Here is a 22160-nt window from a genome sequence, read left to right on the forward strand (position 1 = left end):
TCGCAGCCCCGGTTCGGCCTCCGTGCTTCTGCCGCAGAAGGATTCGTGGGTCGGTGCCCTTGCCACGCCGGCTTTCCCCCGCCCGGAGGTTGGCGGCTGCTCGCTCTCCGCTTTGAAATGAGGTCTTTCCTGGGAATAACGTGCAAAGAGGAAGGGAGGGGGTGGGGGAGCTGGGGGCAGCGGAGGAAGAGGAGGCTGGAAAGGAATTCAAAGAGGCAGCGTCCCAGTTCCAGCACTGATCCCCTCCCCGGCACTTGCCCTTCTCCCCGCACCGACCCGGGGCGGGATGCCCGCTAGGAAGCTGGAGGGCAGGGGAAGGTGGGGGGGGGGGGGAAGGAGGTCGGGGCGGCAGCTGGAGTGCGCCTTCCCGGCTGCCTCGTTCTAGAATCTGGAATTGTTTTGTCTGGGTGGGAAGGTGACCGAAAGGCAACGGGCGAGCGGGAGAAGGGTGGCGGAGGGTTCAGATCCCTGGCTGCTATGGGGAGAAGGAAGGCAGAAGAAGGGCGACGTAGTAGCGTTTGGGGAGGGGGGGGGGTTATTATTAACAAGTTCATTTCCGGGCGAATTTGGCAGCGGCCGGTGACGTCAGAGTCCAGGCGTCTCCCTGACTGGGGCCGCCCATTTGGGAGAACTAGACTCCTATTGCCGAGTTACTGCCAGTCAATCCTCCCTTTCCCCTCCCTTCAGAAAGGTGGGATTTTCCCTCTCCCCTTATGCGGGGGTCCAAAGACAGGAGGGAGGTGAAGGACCCGCCCTTCCTTGCTGCGTGGGGAAAGGTCCACGGAGGAGGCTACCCCTGACTGTTGTTTTGCCTCTTGTTTGCCTTGTCCCCAAATCTTTGGCCGTAAAGTGAAGGTTTACGAAAACTAGCTTTACCCCCGCCTCTTCCCCCACCCATCCCATCCCCCATCTATCGTGGGAATGCGGGATTTCATACGTTCAACAGGTATTTGTGATTTTAACCTAGCTTAATCCTATCCCCGCAAATAGGGGGTCGTGCCCCCCCCATCTTAGCCTCCCCACCAAATTCTCTTCCTCGGAAAGCCTTTTCTTACTTTCCGTGCAAAAAGGGATTGGCACCTCAAGGATTCTAGGAAGGGCGCTGCCTGCTGGTCAGCGCCGCCGATTCGGACAACGCGCGCCACACGTAAAAGCTACACCGTTCTAGATTAGCGTGTGCACCGACCGTATCGCCATATAAGGAGAGGTTCCATTTCATTCTTGTCCGAGATCACCTAGAAGTATATTTGGAAGATTATACCCAGAGCGAGAAGAGAAAGGAAGGGTGTGGGAATCGAGGGGGGGAGGGGAAGCGGGGAGAGAAGGAAACATTTGGCCACCATTTCCATTTTATCCAGTGGGCAAAGATGCAAGCTTTCCAGATACACACGACTCTTCGGAGAGAGGAGGAGAAAAGGGGAAGAGAAGAGTCCTGCCTAAGTTGAAAGTTTACAGAGTGTCTCCCTCGCTACTCCAGTAACGTCTGAAGGAGTTGAAAGATGTTTGTTTGTTTGCCTGCCTGTTTCGCTCTCCTGCTCATTTTATCTTATAGATAATTCGTACTGACGCTGGTTTCATTTACACCAATGAGTTTATACCAAATGGATTACGTCTCCTTTAGTGCCCCCAAATAAAAGGCGCCATAGCTGCCTTCTGTTTAGAGGTCCAGGGAATGTTAAGAGAAATGCAAGGAAGGAAGGAAGGCGGGGAGGGGTTTCCAAGTAATAGCCAGGAGGGCAATATCAGGGTCATCATAGATCCCATCCGTTGGGCCTACTTGTTAGCACTGAATATCACTTCTGATACTGGGGAGAAGTGTATAGTTTCTTCCCTCTTACATTTGGGGGGCTATATGTTCATTCTTGTTTCAGTCCCATTTAAACCAATCAAGCATCTATTTTAAAAATAACCCTTGCCCCCCTGAGACATTTGGTCCACAAATGGTAAAACCTGAACTTTTCTTAGGGTGCAAGTAGCTAAAAAAGTGAATGTATTAATTTGGTCCATAAGTAAAAAGCTGGTTGATTCCGTGTTTACCTGGCGCTTTCCAGCCCTTAAAGAAGAGGCTGGAAAGACTCGTTTGGCACAAGGGCGTTGCATTTTGGAAGAGTTTGCCTGAGTTCTTCACAACTCTTATCAAAAGGTGGTGGTTTCTTTTTCAAAAATTGGCTAATGTCCAGGGTGACAAAGGAAGAAAACTCTGTGGGGCATTTCTGGCAGATTTGGAATTAATTCAAACTACCAGTTTCTTAATCTCCTTCTGGGAGAAAAGTTGCAATCCTGAGGTAATCTTGGTTTTCTGGAGCATAATAAATGTATCTAAAATGGCTTTATGTAATCCCTCATTTACAACGATGAAGATGCCTGATTTGCCATAATTAATCTTTTAGACTTTAAAAGGTGCCACAAGCTCCATTGTTGTAAAATATACTATAAAGGTAAAGGTAAAGGTTCCCCCGCACGTGCGTGCTAGTCGTTTCCAACTCTAGGGGCCGGTGCTCATCTCCGTTTCAAAGCCGAAGAGCCAGCGCTCATCCGATATACTATAAAGTATAAAATATACTATAAAATATACTATATAGTATAAAATATACTATACCTCTTTCCTAAAAGAACGAAAGATGGACAGATAGGCAGAACACATGTTTCTAGGTCATTGAAAAGTCTTTCTCTGGAAAGAAAGAAACGATTTTCAGCTGAGAAATACTTAGTATTCCCAGAGAACAAGATGCATTTCGGTGTGTGCGGGCGCCTATGCCTGTGTTACTTGCCTGGGTACCTTCTACTGAGGCCTCAGAGATGAAAGTACTCTGGTTTTATAGGCTGGCATTACACCGAGTTACTCTTCCGCTCAGCCTTTCCCTGCCGTCCTCCCTACAGGTGGGAGAACCTGGGTCTCCGCTGTGGGTGAGTTCCAATTGATCTGATCGCCTTAAGGATTCCGAAGAACGGGCAAGAGGCGAGATGAAGTCAGAAAGGCCTACAAAGGCCTCTTCAAATCTCCGCCTAGCCCAGGGCCTGCATGCTTTCTGGAACAGGAAAGGGGGCAAAAGGGCCAAATACAAAGAAAGGAATCCTCAACTAGAAGAAAAGCGCGCGGGGAGGTGGGGGGGTAGGGGTAGGGGAGGAGAGCTGGGGATTTTTTGCGTTCAGAAGAAGCTCTCGGCAACTTCGCTGAGATCGGCTTCAACAAGCGCATCTTCGCTTGCTCTGCAAACCAACCCCCTTCGTGGCCACCCTTCGCGCCAGTTTAGTTTCGGATGCAGCACCAACCCCACCTCGCTTTAGGAATAAGGAGGGGATCCAAAGAGAGAGGCTGGCGGGGAGCGAGTAGGGGGGCTGGTGAGGAGAGTTGATTTTGCTGTCAGAAGTTCTGTCAGCACTTAACTGAAACGGGCTAAATCCTGCCCTGATTGCGCAAGGGAAGGCAGAGGCAAACGACCGCAACGGAAAGGAAAAGGGGACATTAAGCACCCTGACTAGGGATTAAGAAGCTCTCTTAAATTTAGCCAGAAGCACCTAGGATTGGGCTGCGCGAAAGTGAAAGGAAAAACCTGGGGTATAGCTAATGGGAAAGGGGGGAAAAAGTTAGTTACCGTGAATCTCCGTGACCTACACACACCCTTTCATCTACTCACCCACACATTGCCGGGTGGGAGAGATCTCCGTACAGGCTTCATTCGCTGCCTATCAAGAGTTCCCGCTCCACACAATCTGCAACGTTTGGCTGTGGGCTATGGGATTTTCTCCCGGGTATGTACAGAGTGGGGGGGGGGATTTTCTCCCGGGTACGTGCGGGTGTGTGTGTGTGTGTGTGGTGGAATTTGTGTAGCAAAACACCTGGTGATCACCTCTGAGTCTGCACGGGAGAAGCCAGAGGTCCCCCAATAATCTAGCAACAAGTTGCAGACCTGACTGGCAGCCGCGTACGTGTGCGAACGGTCTCTTCGGAAACACAACCGAAAGGGGAACAGACGGAAGTAGTAGGCTGTCATTAAAATGGAATCTAGTGGATATAACAATGGACATATTAAAAAAAAATAACCTCCGTCCGGTAAAGAGTGAGAGTTCCTGGAAGTTCGAAATTTTGCACAACTCAAAAAGACCTGTCCGGCTTCCCCAGGGCTCGGCGTGGAAGAGACCAATCCTCCCAAAGCGAGAGAAATCCTCTAGACTGCCCGTCAGTCTCGCTGCCCATTGCCATTAAGGGTTTGGGAAGCGGGTCTCTCGCGGAGGTCGGAGGGCTGGGGAAGACTTCATGCTTCCTTCACTAGGAGAAGGCGCGAAGGGGAATCCGATCTCCACTGCACAGGAGCCGGGCCGACCCGGCGCGATCCCGGCAGGCGCCCTTTGCTCCTTTCGCTGCTAGGGGGAAGCGGACGGAGCCCCCTTCTCTCTCCTGCAGCCCTTGACACGCAGAAGGAGTCAGCCTCCAAAGGGAGAGGGACGAGCGAAGCCATTGGACTCGGCTCGCCAACGTGCTGGACTTAGTAGAAGCGGGACCGGGGACCTGGTCCCGGAGCCAGGAAGCAGCCGAGGCGCCAGGGCCGGGTTCCTAACCTGGGAGGCTCGGAGAGGACCGCGGCGCTGCTGCTCCGAGGATTAGTAGTCCTTCGCCGGTGGGCAGGAGAGTTGGAAAGCTCAAGAAGCTTCCCCAGAGAAACTGGAGGGGGGGGGGGCGCCTCCGTTGCTCGTGTGTTTTTTTTTAAAAAGACTTTTAACTATCAAGCTTTTTTTTTAAAGAAAACCCGACTTAGTCATAATAAATGGCTTAATGTAAAAATGCCGCCAAATAATGGTTGTCCTTAAGTGGGTAATTGATTTGAAGGTGGTGGAGGTGGTGGGGGGAGGGAGGAATTATTTTGAAACAGGTTTTTCGCCAATCAGTTGTTTGGTGTGTTTCGAAGCGATCTTTCCTAGGTTTGTTTTACCTTGGAAGGCGCCGAGCGAAGGCGGCGGAGTCCGCCGCCAGGTCTTCCTAGCCACCCAACTGGCGGCTGTTAGGAGCCGTTTATTTAAGCTGAAAGCCCCTATAGCTTCAAGCCAACAGAAAGAAGATTTCGAGGGTTTTAAAGCACCAGGTCGCTAAGAGTGTATCTTCATGTAGTTAAAGCACGTGTAGAATTTAAAAAGGGAGGGCCCATTCTGTTACACTGCTTTCCGTCAGTTACAAGAAGTGAAAAATGAAATGTGCACATGAAATAATATAGGTGTGATTTTTCTTTTTGTGGACCTGGACATGTCCTGATTTCCTTTGACCTTACTGAATGCAAGGAATTCTAGACCAGCTATTCCAGTTGGTTTTGTGTTTGTTTATAAAAAGGTTGATTTTCTGAAAGGTTTATGCTTTCAAAGCAACTCTGTTCTTTCTGTTTGAATCAAAATATTAAGTTTTATTTTTTTTAAAAAAATATCAGAATTATACTTATTTATACCCAAGATTCATACCTATAATTACTTCCAAAGTCGACTACTTGTGTTGTATTGGGTTTTCTACTACAAAGTTATTTGCAGTTTCAAATAAGTTGAGGTTTCTTATAACCAATGCTAGCCTACCGTTTCGGAAGAAAAATACACTTCCACAAATACAATGAGCTAACTGCAACTAGGAGAAAAGAAAGTGGGCATGCACAATTATGACCCCAAAGTTAAAGGTATTCACACATAAACACTAACTTCAAGTTTCAGTTGTGGTGTGTTTTCATGAATTACCCAACAGAAGTGTTCGATTTAAATCAAGCACATAAATATTCGCGTTTTAAAATGTTGGGTCGATAGGATTTTTTTTTTTTGCGTGTGTGTGTCTCTAACAAATATTCTGTTTTTCAAACCTGGGGATATTTCGTAAGCTCCCTCTTCTCCATCCTTTGCTCTGCCTCCCGCCCGACACCTGGTGAAATATCTTTGCTCGAAGCCTTAACCACCGCCCTCAAGCCACTCGGGGTGATTTAGTGCCCCGCTGCGGATTTTAAAATTTCGATGTGGGCCGGGCACTCAAGTTGGTGAAATCCTCGTGTTTGTGTTTTGTTTTGGGGTTGTTTTTTTTAAAGAAGCTCCTCCGATAGAGGAGAGAGTTGGAGTGGGGCTATCTCAAAAGTTATCGCAGAGTGAAGTCGAAAGGACCGTGGAGGGTGTGTGCGCCGGCGGGGGGGGGGGAAAGGAGGAGGGGGGGGCGAGCGTCTTTCTCTTTGGCGGGTTCAGCACTTTTTAGCTGTTTGGAGCAAACGAGGGAATGGATTTTCCGGGGCCAATGGCAAGGCGAGACTAGACGCCGAGCTGCTGATTGGCTGGACGGAGGTTCTTAGCCTGTGCGTAGCCCCTAGTTCATGTCTACTGAACTGAGTCCAGCTGGCGCCAGAGCTGACACAGGATGCTTTGGGGATGTTACAAAAAAGGCCAGAATAAGTGGAGCTTGCCATCTGAGTAAGAGCCTCCATCCAATCCTCCTCTCTCGCGCTTTTTTTTTTTTTTGCATTTCCATCCTCCAAACAATCATCCGTCACCCCACTCCCTCCCCACCCACCCACCCACCCACCCACGGCCCCCCCCGGTTTACGACCTAAAGAAACTTTTCAAACATTTGGAGTTCGATTCAGTCTGCTTGGAAGATCTCCTTGTAAGTATGTTGATGAGCTGAATGCTGGGGCTGGTGTGGGGAGGACAGAGCGGCGCCTGGTTTTGTTTTGCAGGAATATAAATGCCTTCCTTCACCCCTTTCTGTGAGTTTAGGATCTTTTGGAAAATGTCAGTCCGAACTCCTTCGTAGACAAATGTAGATCAAAGACCTGCCTTCTATCCCGCATTGTTATGGTTACAGGAGGTCGTTCCGGCCGTATCCTTAGCGGAGAGGGCAGCCTAATGAGGATGCAAAGGCCGGGGAGGGGATCGCTTTCGCCGGGATCAGTGTGCCCGCCTACCCCCTCTTCCGCGTTTCCCGGAGTAGAGCAGTCTCCGCCGCGGTCTCTTCAGTGTACCCCCTTCCAAAGGCCCGCCGTGTACTCATCTCTCCCTCCTTCTTACAGGTGGTGATCCCAAGTGTGTGGCAACCGGAACCCCTCTCCGCAGCTTCTCGCCTTCAAAGAGAGACACCTTTGCTTTTTTTTTTCTTTTCCCTCCCCCTCCCCCCTTCCAAGGCCACCTCGCTACTTTCTGAGATCTCTGCGATTTGAAGCCCAACGAAACTCAGGGAAAACGGTTTGGGGTTGGAGGGAGGCGGGGGCTAGGGGCGGAGTGGGAAGAACCCCACCGAAATGGAGGTAGCTACGGACCAGCCACGCTGGATGGCCCATCACGCCGTGCTGAATGGGCAGCACCCGGAGAGTCACCACCCGGGACTGGCTCACAACTACATGGAACCGGCGCAGCTCCTACCTCCGGACGAAGTGGACGTCTTTTTTAACCATCTGGACTCCCAGGGCAACCCGTATTACGCCAACTCAGCCCACGCCAGAGCCAGAGTTTCCTACAGCCAGGCACACGGTAATTTTTTGCCTTCCCCGTCGCCCCTTTCCTCGCTTCCCCTTTTCTGCCTCGGCCTCCTGCTGATCTGGGGGGGAGAAGCGGCCGGAAGGTTTCTGGCAAAGCAGCAATAAGTGAAAAAAGGGTGGTGGGGGTGGGGGTGAGCCAGGGTGGGCATAATCCTAGAAAAGCCTTAGCTCGCCACTTTGGGTGCTGCTTTTAATTGTCGGCGGGGGTGGGGAGGGGAATAAAAAAGGGAAGCGACGTCCTTGTGCGTGGAGGAAGAGAGGGTTATTAAATGAATTTCGCAGCCGCAAGACAGGCCCGTTTTCCGGATACGAAGACTAACGTAATTTGAAACAGTTTTAAATGTTTGTCCTTTCTCAGTGTCCGTATAAGAACCGTGGGGGTGCAAATAGCTCTCTTTGGAGGCCAGTTTTTTTTTTTTTTTTGCAAAATAGGAAAAAAAATTCGCAAAACAGACACCGGTCACCCGAGTGTCCATATGCCGCCTGTCTGCAAGCCTCTCCGGGAAGCAGCAGCAAGCGGGAAAAACGCCTGGTCTTTGCTTGTCAGCCTACTCCGGTTGACATTTTACTTCCCTCCACGTTCCAGCTAGTTTTGGCGTCCGATTGTGGAGCCGTGGGGCGATGTAAGCCGCCCGCCCGGCGCTGCTTTCCGTCATTTACGCTTGATCTAGTGTGGGGGTGGGTGGGTAGGGGGTCCCAGATAGACTGGGGTCGGGGGGGAGAAGAGCAGTGGACAAGTATACATATTTGCATATTTTTCTCCTAACACCCCCCCCACCCCCGATTTCCCGAGGAGGCCCTAGCTGGCTTTTTCCGCCCGCACCTTTAAGACATTTTGCCTGTTTTGCGTGAGAGACGGCAAAGAACGGGGCCCGCGTTTCAGCTGGCTCGCCTCCGCGGGTTCCAGAGGGCTCGGGAAACGCATCTGAGCCACTGCCCTCCTCCAATTCGGACTCGAGTTGGTGATTTGGGAACCGATCTTCACGTTGGCGGGTCTGGGACGGAGAGGTCAAGAGGGTGTGTGTGTGTGTGTGTGTGTGGAGTCTGCTTGTCCACCAAGCCCTGTCCCAGCAGGAGGGCAATCTGGGGAGGGGGTCGAGAGCGGGGAGATCGCATTTTAACCCCGGGGCGTTTGGCCTGGCTGACTGGCGCCTTTTCCTCCTTCCCAGCCCGTCTGACCGGCGGCCAAATGTGCCGGCCTCACTTGCTCCACAGCCCCGGCCTGCCTTGGCTGGACAGCGGCAAAGCGGCGCTCTCGGCGGCTCACCACCACAACCCCTGGACGGTGAACCCTTTCACCAAGGGTCCCTTGCACCCTTCGGCGGCCGGCGCGCCTCCCGGCGCCCTCTCGGTCTACCCCGGAGGCGGCGGCGGCTCCGCCTCGAGCGCCGCCTCGGCCTCCTCGCTCACGCCGGCCTCGCACTCGGCCTCGCACCTCTTCGGCTTCCCGCCTACGCCGCCCAAGGAAGTCTCGCCGGACCCCAACGCGGGCAGCAGCGCCGCCTCGCCGGCCTCGGCTTCGGCCGGCAGCGGCCGGCAAGACGACAAGGAACCCCTCAAGTACCAGGTGGCCCTGGCGGACGGCATGAAGATGGAGAGCGCCAGCCCGCTGCGCAGCAGCCTGGCCGCTTCCATGGGCGCGCAGCCCTCCACGCACCACCCGATCCCCACCTACCCTTCCTACGTGCCCGCCGCCCACGACTACGGCGGCAGCCTCTTCCACCCGGGCAGTTTCCTCGGGGGCCCCGCCTCCAGCTTCACCCCAAAGCAGAGGAGCAAAGCCAGGTCCTGCTCAGGTAAGACCGCTCCCCCTCTCGACCCTCTTCTGAAAAGCCTGGTTGAGCTCGCCCGCCTTTTGGATCGCGGGGTGGGGGTGCAAAGATCGGGGGGTGGGTGGGTGTTTGTGGGTGGGTGAGTGTAAGAGCTGCTCTCTTGTACGGTGCGATTGTTTAATTAACCCACGTATCAGAGAAGCGTTGGAAACCCTTTTTTTTTGCATCTTGAACCCTTTGCTGCTTGTCTTGCTGTCTCTTGGGTAAGCGTGGCATAAATGGTGTAAGTGTATTAATAAATCCCCCTGTTAAAAAAAATAACAGCCGTATATTGTTAATAATAGTTGCCGTAATATAAGGCTGGGTCTGAGAAGGAGTTGTTCTTCCTTGTGAACTGCGGGACTCTGTGGTTTCTTCTGGTTAGATAATTCACAAAGTAAGAATTGTACAGTATTTAAGCAGGTAAAAATTTGTACAAGTATTTAATAAGAGCAACAGTTTTGATTTAAATGTTTTAGGCATTAAAATATAGGTCGTGATTTGTTCTACATTAAAAATACTAGTCCTCTCCCCAAATATATTGGACTAATGAAGGAGTTAATTTTTTAAACACACTAACCCAATCTTAGCAGAACTTAAATGAATACTTAAGTCTTATTCTCTATTCAGCCCTAGTTTGATAATTCCAAATAAACGAATCACCACTTTGATCCTGTAACTGTAATAAAATCCAGGAACATAACAATCATCATTGCAGGTATCCCTGGGCTTCAGGAGTTGGGTCATTTCTTAAAAAAACTCTACTCAACAGTGTGGTTAAATATGTTAAAGGATAAGCCTTAAAAAGGCTTTTGTGTGTCACTGACCAGTTTTAAAATGTCTGAATCAGATTTGAAGGGATTTCCATATTCCTATGTTTTAGTGAGAGCATGTAACAAAATTAAGTTATCAGCAGTCTTTCTGAGAATGTGGAACACAAGGGCATTTCCAGTTTATCTTTCATAATTTTGGTTTTTGTTAATTAGTTGGCAAGCCAGGTCTCTCTTTTTGTTCCAGCCATTGATCTCCATAGAATTCACTCATTGCTGGGCCCAAAACCTGCCATAATCCATGGGGGAAAAAAGATACACAAAGTTCATAGATCGGAATTATGCAAATAAGAATTTATATTGCTAAACCTCTTAATGCAACCCCATGAAAGTCTAGGGCAGCTGAATTCATTGGAAAACCCTGATATGCCTTATATTCTTTTGAGCGGGATCTCCATTATTGAAAATTCTAGTTAATTTATTACCTGCTTAATAAAGATGAACTTTATTGTAATTTTTTGTTAACTTACAATAAAGTTCCTATTCATTAAACAAGGGACTTCATAAAGACTCAGCTGTTAAGAATTGAAATTTACAAAGTCATTTTCTTAAAACCTCTACAGAACTTTGCTTCCTCCAGATCATACGAAGGGCAAAGTTCAAATATAGTTTACATAGGAGTGCAGGCTTCCAAAGTACCTTTTAAACGATAACTTAAATGAATCTAATAAACTGTAGGAAACTCATATGTGTTAGTTAACTCCAGTTCATCTATTTGTTAAACCTGCAACTTATTTGCCTGTCATTACTTTTACAGATTTCAAGCCAAAGATGCTCTTATTACTTTGATTTCTTTTTAGAAAGACATTCAGTGTAATAAGTAACATTCACATGAAACCAAACATAGACTATTTTTATATTAATGCAGTATTGTTGTAGTGGCTTTATCAGTAAAGATGAAATTTAGCGTGATATCAAAGAAAAACAAAACAAGATATATTTGCACCTCTTTTCAACCTGGCTAGCAATTCAGACACATGACTACTTTTAGCAACAATGCAAGAAAAGTGCAGTACTTTTTGTTGCTTCTCTGTTTGGATTATCCTCTTTAAAGAAATTCTGGAATTTTGTGTTATATGCAACAGAGATAAAATATTTTTTTTTGTTTTTTTAAAATCGTCTACTTTTATAAATTGCTCTCCATTGCAATAGGAATCACTGGGAAATTTAGTTTCAACCTTCCTCCCACAACGTCTGTCCTCCTTTGCCATATCTACAACTGTTTATTAGATGCAAGTATTCCTACAGTCCTGACTTGTAGATGAAACTGGGGAGAGTTCGTGACCACTGAATGTTTTTGTAGCAAAAGCAGGACTCACGACAAGGCGACTCCTGCAGCTTCCTGCTTAAGGAGGGACAAAAGCTAGGAACTCCTGGCTTCTCAGAGGTCCCTCATTTTTCACTCCAGCCAGGGCTGTTTAAAAACCACCCACTCCATAGATTAAAGGAGACACAGACACAGCTGAACTTAGTATGGCCAGCTCAAGTTACTGCCAAAGTGTATTTCCTCTGCATTAAATACTGTATGATTTGCATAAGCTCTGCTCAAAGAATTTCCTTGCTCTCAAACAAATGAACTTTTAGTTAATATGCTTGCCCCCACCCCCTTCTCCTTTTAAAAAAAGACTCCTGTTGAACAAGCAGCCATGTTTAAGCATTTTGAGCCAGATCAATCTTAAGTCGATAACAAAGAGAATGCATAATAAATTAGATTTTGGATATGAGGGTATATGGAATGCCCAGAAACAAAAGTTAATTGTGCTTCATTCTAAAGGGTGCAATATTTACAAGGGGGAAAAAAAAGAATTGGGCAAGCCAGAGGAAGATAATTTTTCTCTAACTCCAAAACATTAATGAACAAAGATTCTGTATTCTTGTTTCAGTTCCAATATTACTTCTCAGATGTTGGAGAGAAGAGGGAGGAAAGAATAGCTTATGACTCTACATTTTGGAACAGAGTCTGTTTTCTCATGTGGCAGCTGTAATAAAAAATACCACTGCCTAGGTTAGACAGCATTATTGTTACATGAGAAAATAAATGCTTGAAAACTACATGTCCTTACCATTATTATACGTTCTATAAATGTTGTGTCACTGACCTGTCTTTTTCCTTCCCTTTTAAATAAACTGAATAATGTGCTGTTTTGATATCTGGAATCTTACCTAAATGGACAATGCAAAAAGCTTTTGTGAATTTGTTTTTAAAGAAAGAAATCCGGTTTCTTCGTGTTTCCATTTAGAAGGCAGAGAGTGTGTCAACTGTGGAGCTACTGCTACTCCTCTCTGGAGAAGAGACGGTACCGGGCATTACCTGTGTAACGCCTGCGGGCTGTACCACAAAATGAACGGTCAAAACCGACCTCTCATTAAACCTAAGCGGAGACTGGTAGGTGCCTGTTTCTCTATCAGGTTCGGGGCAAAATGGTTTCATGGGACCACAAAATGCCTATGAAGGAAGAGGGTGAAACCTGACCCATCTGTGGGGTTCGGTGCTTGCATGGAAGCCAGATACGGTCTGCACATGAAGGTTGTGTGACGGAGAGGTCACAGAATAGCCTAGGAACAAATGACTAGTAATTTACACACCAGAATATAAAACAGTGGCTATTTCATATGGGGATATGTGTATGCATTTGTATACTCTTAGTGTATTCTTGACTGCAGCTTTAGAAGTCCTGTGATTTATTGCCCATACAACGATCTTATCAAGTAGGCCGCTGGTAAAGACATACATTGCCTCCCGTGCTTATGTTCTGTCTGTACCTTTGTAGCACATTCTTGTCTGTTTGAGAGTATGTGCCCAATTAAATCAGCCTACTTCTTCCTGTACATTATTCTGCCTCTTTTATCCAGAAAAGACAGCTTCAATTCATTTGACCTCTTGGACAGGTCAGATGGATGCTCAAACTGAAAGAATCACTCTTGCCTGCCCTCCCAGCTGAACAGTACAAAAAGTCACCCAAAGCAGAAAGTATTAAAAAATATATAAAAATAATAGATGAGTCAAAGCTGTTTCTGTCTGTTCAGTCATTATTTGGATGATTTTGTAGTCAGAGATTCCATGGTAAAACTAACATTAGCTTTCTTTAGAAGCGATCCTCTGATTGCCCTTTTCAAAGGCTGATTATTTTTCCATGGAGTCACCTATACTTTGTATTTTCATTTCAGGGGGTTGTTGATTTTTTTAATTTTTGAAAAAAATTCTCAGCTCCTGGTAGTAGTTTCCTATCCGGATATCTGTATTCTGAAGATAAGGAAACTTTGTGTATCTGTTTCCTGGCTCTAAAAGCTTTAAAGAGTTTCTATAGGCAGGCCATGCTATTCAGGCAGTCTGTTTTGAAATTGCAAATATGCTCTGCTGTACAAATATTTGTTTAAAAAAGGAGAAAACACACACACACACACAGAGACGGAACAATGTGATTTAGGGGGGACCAAAATGCCCTTTCTTTTTGGCAGGAGGCGTTTTTCCAGAATGATTATAAGGCTGAAGGAACAGTTCTAATGATCTAATGCTGGGACAGGACGCAGAGGATTTTTAAGGGTTAGAACTTCAAGCGGGTGGTTGTCTTAATGACTTACTTTTCTTCTGAAGTGATTGACAGAACTAGAAAAATGTTGAGGCAACAGGGAAATGTTATTGTCTCTGACAGGGCAAACTCCATGCCAGACTAAATGGGATAAGGTCCAGAGTTAAGGGCCAGTGTCTAGTAGGAATAAGGAATAAGCAATCCTAAATATGCAAACATAGCTCTCTTTTTTTCCACAAGTATGGCTTTTTAGCAGGTGAGTTTCTAGAGGTGTGTATGTGTGTGTTAATTGTTGGATCAGGGAGAAGGCAAATTTAAAATTCAGAGCAAATCAATACAGTTATCATTCTCTTGTCTGCTGAAAAATAAGATGCATTTTAAAACCTGATTTTATCTTGTCGCATCTTGAAACAAGAAAAAATTGGAAGTCTGAATAGAAAGGGGACCATTTATATATATCTTGTCCTAACCCTATAGCCTGATAAGAGAATTAACCTATTCTAGCAGGTGCCTCATTGCATCAGTTGATGCACTGGTTGGCATCTCTTAATCCAGTGTTCCCAACTTTGGCCACTTGAAAATGTGTGGACTTCAACTGCCAGAATTCCCCAGCCAGCCACGTTGAAGTCCCTACAACTTCAAGTGGCCAGGGTTGGGAAACACAATTTTAGACTCAGAAGTTCCTGGCAGCAGTAATCTTTTATGGGGTTCCAACAAGAAAAGGAAGCATACTTGACTAGTTTAGGTATCCCCTTTTCTTAGACCTTGTTGCATTTCCAGTGGATCAGCTTAGTAAGAGTTCTCAGGCTTACAATCATGCAGATTGGCACTAGCTTTAGATCAGTGGTAGAGCACTTTTTTCTTCTTCCATGCAGATAGTTGGAGGTTCAATTGTTGGTAACTTAAAAAAAAATTAGTTAGATGCATAGGAGAGATTTTTCTCAGGGCCAAATTAGTATTTAGAGTAGACTAAACTATATGGATAAAACAGATGCAACTTGTTTTAAGGCAGTTTTTTTACAAACAGCATCAGAAAACTGTCTTAGCAAAATATAATTGTGGTTTCTCCAGTGTATTCCTGGTCCCATTAAAAAAAAATAAAAATAAAATAGCATTCTTTCTTCTCCCATGTTGTTTATATGCCGATTAATTCCAGTTAGTCTTATGTAGGAGAATTGTCAGAAAGGATTATGTCTGTTATTCTCTCAGTTAACCTTAAAGGTATTTTAAATTCTGCTACTTGACATAGATGCCACATTCAACTATACTGAATTTTTAAAGGGTCAGCTATATTCTACATCCTTTTAATGTGTGTGCTAGTTACAGTCGTTGATTTTCCTTTTTTACTATTGAAGTGTATGATTCTATTATATAAAGTTGTACACAGCCTGGTTTAGTGTGAGTCCCACTGAAATCAGTGGGATATCAGTAATAGTTATCTGTTGAAGTAGAGGAATATATTTATAAATTTCTTCTTCTTGAATTTGTAAAAGAAAATTGTGCAAGATTCATGAAAAATTGAATGTGAAAAGTAGATAATTCTTAGAATATATTATAATGGGAGGGAAAGTATTAGTATGTGGTATACATAGTAAAATTAGCCGCTCTTAACTGCCTTCTGCTTCCAGATTTTTTAAAACTACAATTTCCATAATTCTCCGACATGATCACCATTTTAGACTAGTCTTGTCTTGTAGTGGAGATTGGACAGAATATTAGTACAGTGTATTAACAAAGCCTGTTTTATGGGACTCCAAATTTAGATTAAATAAAGAACTTTTACCACATTTATTTGTGGCTGCTTCACCTTGCTACCTCCCGGGCTCTCCTCCCTGTTCTTCATTTTGAGATTTTTGAAAAATATTAATATTTTAAAATGCACAGTTCTCATGCTTTAACACCAATAGCAGGCTCCATCTTTATTTTCAAGAATGCGTCTAAGTGTCAGATAAAAAAGATGGCTTGTTGCATCGCTGATGGTCTGTTTGGGAGTAATCCTAGCTGCTCACCAAAAGGAGATAATAATCAGAAGAGGAATTTTGAGAAATGGAACTTGCAGATAGGGTTGGTTGCATTCTGGTGATTTGGTGCCTTATATTTGATGTTTCCCCCTTTGAAGTAAATCAGTGAAGTTTTCTGAACCAAATCACCAAAACTCTCACCTCTTGTGATAATGCCCTCACCATTTTCTCAAGGTTAGAATGAACCCACCAGCCTCTAAACTTGAGAGTCTGATCTAAATGATGAGAAATTTGGTCTGATTTACATTTTCAATAAATCAGGGTTATATAGCCGCTGTGGTATTATTGCGTGGCTGCTTCCAAAATCAACACCAAAATTAATTTGATTTTAAAAGGACTCTCTCACAGACTAAATATTTTATGTGGAGAAAAAGCATCTATATTTCCACATACGGCCTCAAAGAGGGGACAAAAATATTTCCTGAAATAGGAACCCTTTCTTACCAAAGATTCTTTTGCAAAAGAATTTTCTTCTACTCTTAAAAACTTCTGAAATGACCCTATTGTTTTCAGGGTTATGGGTCACTCTGCCAAGTACCAATTTAAGGAGGGAAAGGCACTTTGTCTGAATGCAAACCTTACTTTCATGTACAAAATCAGTCCCCCCCCCCATTTAGGGCCAAGCAAAAGTTAATGCAATTCCTATTGGAATTCATAGTAATCTTGCCATATATTAGTACAGCAATGTATTATTAGTACAGTAGTATTATTACTATTATTATTTAAGCTGCTCAAAACTTCTGCCTGAATAAAAAGATTTATAGAATAAATGAGCTTATCGATAGATGCTACTGTTAGGCTGGTATTTGTTTGCTAAAGTATAGCAAATTCATGAGGGCCAGTTTCATTTACTTCTTTTAACTTAGGAAGAGACAGTTATCTGTTATATACTAAAGTGAAAGCTGTAGTACAGCTGTACCAGCACCATCTTTACAAATATGGTAGTTACGTGGAAGAAAATATACTGAACGCTTTTTCAGTGCAGCATTATAGTTCCTTATTATTGCAATCAAGTTGCTGAGGCAGAGTATTAAGTACCGGAACAAGTAGCCTAAATATTCCAAATCCTTAAATTGCAAGTTATTAAAATTAAATAATTAAATTTGTCTTTGAAGGGATTAAAGCACTTTGGTCCTTATTAATCAGAAATGGGGCATTTACATAGAGTTTAATTTACCTTGTTTTTATGAGTGATGGTGAAAATACACTCGCTAATTAAAAGTCTGATATTTGTAATGTCTTGGCATTTGAATATGCCATAAGAATAGCAAACAAATAAATGCAGAGGGGAGTTAGAATTAAGGTTCTGTATTCGGTAATTAATTTAAGGATTCCTGACTGGATAGAGGAACCTCATGATCACACCCAGCAGTCATGTAGATGTTCAACAGATGGGGCAAAAATACCAAGCCCTGAGGCACTGCACAAATGAGGAACTGTAGGCTTGACCTCTCCCCATCAATGTTGACTACAGAAAAAGAGGAAAACCACTATAATGCTGTGCCCCCACTCCCAGGCACCACAATTGGGATTGTTAGGTCTCATGGGAATATATCACCACCTCCTTCAAAGCCAAAGAAACAATACCCTCTATCACCATCTCATGAATCCAACTGCAGGTCACCTCCTGGGCAGACTTAACAGCTCAGGGGACCTGGATCTCAAACCCAAGTGGCTTTGCTTCCAGTTCTGAGGACTGTCCATTACTTCAGGAGGCAGAGATTCAAATTTATGTTGGATAAACTCAAAGACCGTGCCCTAGGCTTCTCGGTCCAACTCTGAGTGTATCTGAGACTTTATCTTCTGGATGGTTTGAATAGTCTTCACAATGATCCTGTAGGTTTTCTTGAGGCTCCCCCTCATAGAAAAGCAAGATTGACATTTTTATGCCCAAAGTTCTTAGTTAAGGGAATTACGATACATTCACCTGTGCTTAGCTTTGTGTTCTGGTCCTTTAAGAAGATTTTGCCTACTCCAGTTCTGAGGTTGGAAGTGAGGCTGGCCGGGAGAAAATGAGTTAAAATGATGAAGTAGAATAAGAAAAGGGAAGAGTAGTGCGTGAGTAGTTATCTGTATAGTTCAGCTAATTGGCCTACATATTCATTCTTTTCCAACTTGCCACTCTTCACCTGTGATATAATAGTTTTAGGAAGTTGAATTAGAATTCTGGGAATTGTAGACCCAATATATCTGGAGGGCATCAGAGGTGGAGAAAGCCAATGAAAAGAATATCCCTCTACAAGCCTGACCCCATAACTGGCTGACAGGCTCTGTCTCTGGATTTTTAGATGTGTTCTCACTTAAAGAACCTTAACTTTCTCTGATTTCTGACATAACCCTGGGCTTCTTCATGCATAGCTATAATTTACCATTCATTGGCTACTTGACTTCCCCTGCCCATGTGCAAAGGATGAGAGGACAACTGCTTGGAAGGGGAGTGGGGAGACAGTGTTTCCTAAATGCCTAAAGCTATCCAACACTGGCAAAGAAATGGGGACATTAATAAGCATTCATCCCCTTTGATTTTGAGTTGGGTATGGAATTCAAATTATCCACACACTGAGATTCCATGTATGTTTGAGTGACAAAGCCACAAAGCAAAATAATAAAGACTTTTAAGAGAAGACGATTGAATATTTCATATCTAATTTAAAACTAATGCATCGGTTAAAACTGAAAGAACATCTTCTCCAATATATATATATTTTCATCTTTAATTAGTCAGCAGCTAGGAGAGCCGGAACGTGCTGCGCTAACTGCCAAACCACCACCACCACTTTATGGCGACGTAATGCCAATGGGGATCCAGTTTGTAATGCCTGTGGACTGTATTACAAATTGCACAATGTGAGTATTTTCTTGCCTTGTGTCTTCTTTTGCTTGCTTAGCTGAGATTGATGCCTTAACTGCCTGCTGTCCACTAGCCTTTGCATTCATTGCAAAGGGACATTTTGGAAAAAAACACCCTTCTTTAATGTTCCCTGGGGAAGTCATAATCATTCTTTGTTGGCATAGTGATGCTGGGTTCAATAACATTACAATGTGTTAGCTTGGCTTCTAAAGCCTAGATAATCTAGGCAAAAGAGAGTTATAACTCACAGTTATTGCTAAAGCATATTCATTTCTTCTCTACTGTAAGAAATGCAAAGGATATTTAACACACATTTATATAATGAATGGTTTTTATGTAAGCTGGTGCTTCAAAACAAAACAGCAATTAAATTAATCTTAAAAATCCAGGCTAGGTTCAAGGAGAAAATATTGGATCTATATGAGCATATATATAGGGCACGGTGAAGGAGTTTTAAAACTCCAGGTATGAAGTCAGTGTAGAAATGTGTGCAGAATATTCTGTGTGTATACAGACAGAGGTAGAGATTCATATGCAGATATGAAAGCCAATTTGGTGTAGTAGTTACAGACACTGGATTGAAAACTGATAGATTATAAATTGTAATCCAGCTTTAGGCATTGAAGCCACGTGACGGGTTTTGGGTCAGTCACACGCTCAGCCCTATGAAGGCGGCAGTGGCAAACCACTTCCAAAAATATTGCCAAAACCCCCTGCATGAACCTGTCCTTATAGTTGCCAGGAGTCAAGATTGACCTGAAGGTGTATGTACACCCCATACACGCAAAATATCTAAGGATATAGAGTTGATTGATTGTTAAAAGAGACAGGTTAAGGAAGAGTGAAAGCAACTGGATTATACTGAGGTTGGTGTGGTTTTAACCAATAAATTTATAATTTATAAAACACAAGTTGCTGGGAGAACAAAATTGAATATATATATATATATATATATATATATATATATATATATATATATATATATATATATATATATATATATATATATATATATATATATATATATATATATAAGGGACGCAGTGGCTCAGTGGGTTAGGACGCTGAGCTTGTCGATCAGAAGGTCGGCAGTTTGGCGGGTCGAATCCCGAGTGCCGCGTAGCAGAGTGAGCGCCTGTTACTCGTCCCAGCTTCTGCCAACCTAGCAGTTCGAAAGCATGTAAAAATGCAAGTAGAAAAATAGGGACCACTACGGTGGGAAGGTAACAGCGTTCCGTGCGCCTTTGGCGTCTAGTCATGCCGGCCACATGACCACGGAGACGTCCTCGGACATGCGCTGGCTCTTCGGTTTTGAAACGGAGATGAGCACCGGCCCCTAGAGTCGGAAACGACTAGCACGCATGTGCGGGGGAACCTTTACCTTTACTATATATATATATATATATATATATATATATATATATATATATATATATATGTATGTATGTATGTATGTATGTATGTATGTATGTATATGTATATGTATATGTATATGTATATGTATATGTATATGTATATGTTTAATGCTGGATTAGGGGGAGGAGGGCACAAAAGGACTGCTTCTCAGGGAAGATTTAGGGGGCTGTTTAAATATTTTTCTTTGTGCACAAAAAAAGAGATCACTTTGCTTGCAGGAGCCTGATTTTCTCATTTCTTTCAGGTGAACAGGCCTCTGACCATGAAGAAGGAAGGGATTCAGACCAGAAATAGGAAAATGTCCAACAAATCCAAGAAGAGCAAGAAAGGCTCTGAATGTTTTGAGGAACTGTCTAAATGCATGCAGGAGAAGTCCTCACCTTTCAGTGCTGCTGCCCTGGCTAGTCACATGACGCCAATGGGCCACTTGCCACCCTTCAGCCACTCTGGACATATCCTCCCAACACCTACCCCCATTCACCCATCTTCCAGCATCTCATTTGGGCATCCACATCCATCGAGCATGGTCACAGCTATGGGATAGAGTTTAATGACTCTCACAGACTTCCAGCATTGGGCTTTGCCTAAGATGACAGGAAGGAAAGACTTTGCCCAGGAAAGAGAATATAAGGAAGAAAGAAAGTAAAGTAAAAGGGGATCTTGTTCCAGTAGAAGTCAACTCCTTGTGCTAAATGGAAACTTTGCAATGATGGGTCTTCTGCAGAAATGCTTAATGGTGCCTGTTATGCACTTTGCTCCCTCAGGTAAAAGGAGAAAGAGGAACTCATCTGTTTGATACGATACCTGCTTGCCCCAGTGGAAGGGAAGGGGTGGCCAAAGTGGTGAAAGAAACTAGAGCCAGCTTTCCTTTCTCTTTGTTCATTACTGTGAATATTGTAAAGAGATTAGCCGTCTCCTGAAGCAGAGGAAGTTCAGTAGTAGCCACCCCTTGCTGGATTTCTACCACGGATTGTGTTTTGCGGGGAGGAATAATGGACAACTTTATTAAAAAAAAATCTACTTTTTAAGAAACCAGTCACACACACACACAAAATAATTATTTATTTTGCTCTTGTGCTCCAGAAAGAGCTTCAAAACTCTTGCATGAATTTATGGATCTTTTATTTTTTATTTTGTTTAAAGAAACATGCAACCTAGTAGAAAACAGTTTTTCTAATTATTATTTTTATTGCTTAATGGCCACATTTTTGTTTCTCTTCATTGCTGTTAGATTTTTTTTAAAGAAATCTACTAGGAAGGGAATATGTGTCAGAGAGGGAAGCAGTTGGCTTTAACATTGGTTACGATAGTCTCAGGCATGGGTTATTCAGACATAATTTCTGCGGTCTCTTTCTCAATGTGAATATCTTGATGTAAAAGCGTGGCATTCTACAAGAGAGCAGATCCACTGGACAAATGGCTAAACGGTTTTCCATAGGGAACAATCTTGCTGTGGCTGAAGAATAAAATAAAGGGAATCTGGATGTCTTTCTCACCATACTTCTTTTAAGAATGTGTGTGGACAGCTAGTGGGTTGATATAGGGCAGGGGTAGGCAACCTCGGCTCTTTTATGACTCGTGGACTTCAACTCCCACAATTCCTGAGTCAGCTATGCTGACTCAGGAATTCTGGGAGTTGAAGTCCACGAGTCATAAAAGAGTCGAGGTTGCCTACCCCTGATATAGGGCATTCCCACCTCAAACCATTTAGCCTGTCCCAAGGGCTTCTTCTTTGCTCTTTTGATTGCAAGTCAGCATAGACCATCAGGTAGCTTCTCATAACGTATTTCATTGTCTTAGCCCAGAATCTACAGCTTGTTGTCCTCTCCCCAGTTAGGCTACAGTTACTATGTCCTCAACCAATATGACTTATGACTATTCTATTGGAGAGCAGGGACATCCCAAGACATCTCTCTATTGAATGCAAAGGAACTAAAAGAATCAGTAGGTGGACCTTAATGATAATGTGGGGCCCCCAGCTCTTCAGCTCTTTCCACGGTTCAGTCTGTTGTGTTGAAAATCTGGGTTAACATCTTGCATTAGGACTCACAATTTCTCTTCCAAGGCATTTCTCCCATTAGGTTGATTATCCATATTATGCAAAGACAGATGAACAAGTTAATGAACTGCCTTACATAGACCAACCAACTCAGTGGTGTCCATTGCAGCAGCTATATTCTGCAGCAGTTGTCTTCTGCAGCTTTTCCTTTTTCT

At 44.2% G+C, this 22160-nt stretch overlaps 1 protein-coding gene across 4 annotated transcripts; it reads left to right on the forward strand.

Moving 5' to 3' along the window:
* Positions 1-7250: 7250 nt before the first annotated feature.
* On the forward strand, positions 7251-21484 carry GATA2 (GATA binding protein 2; the record flags this gene model as incomplete). Of its 4 annotated transcripts, none has more annotated exons than XM_081316466.1 (5): positions 7251-7479; positions 8657-9283; positions 12336-12514; positions 18401-18526; positions 20191-21484. In XM_081316466.1, the coding sequence occupies 5 exons, from the start codon at positions 7251-7253 to the stop codon at positions 20488-20490; spliced, it is 1461 nt and encodes a 486-aa protein (XP_081172592.1). In that variant the 3' UTR covers positions 20491-21484. The 4 variants fall into 4 exon arrangements, with proteins under 4 accessions (XP_081172592.1, XP_081172593.1, XP_081172595.1 ...); XM_081316467.1 differs by having other exon boundaries at positions 12369-12514; XM_081316469.1 differs by having other exon boundaries at positions 12369-12514; positions 18443-18526.
* Positions 21485-22160: the final 676 nt, after the last annotated feature.

This window comes from Vipera berus (assembly GCF_964194415.1).
Source record: "Vipera berus genome assembly, chromosome: 2".
Taxonomy (NCBI): domain Eukaryota; kingdom Metazoa; phylum Chordata; class Lepidosauria; order Squamata; family Viperidae; genus Vipera; species Vipera berus.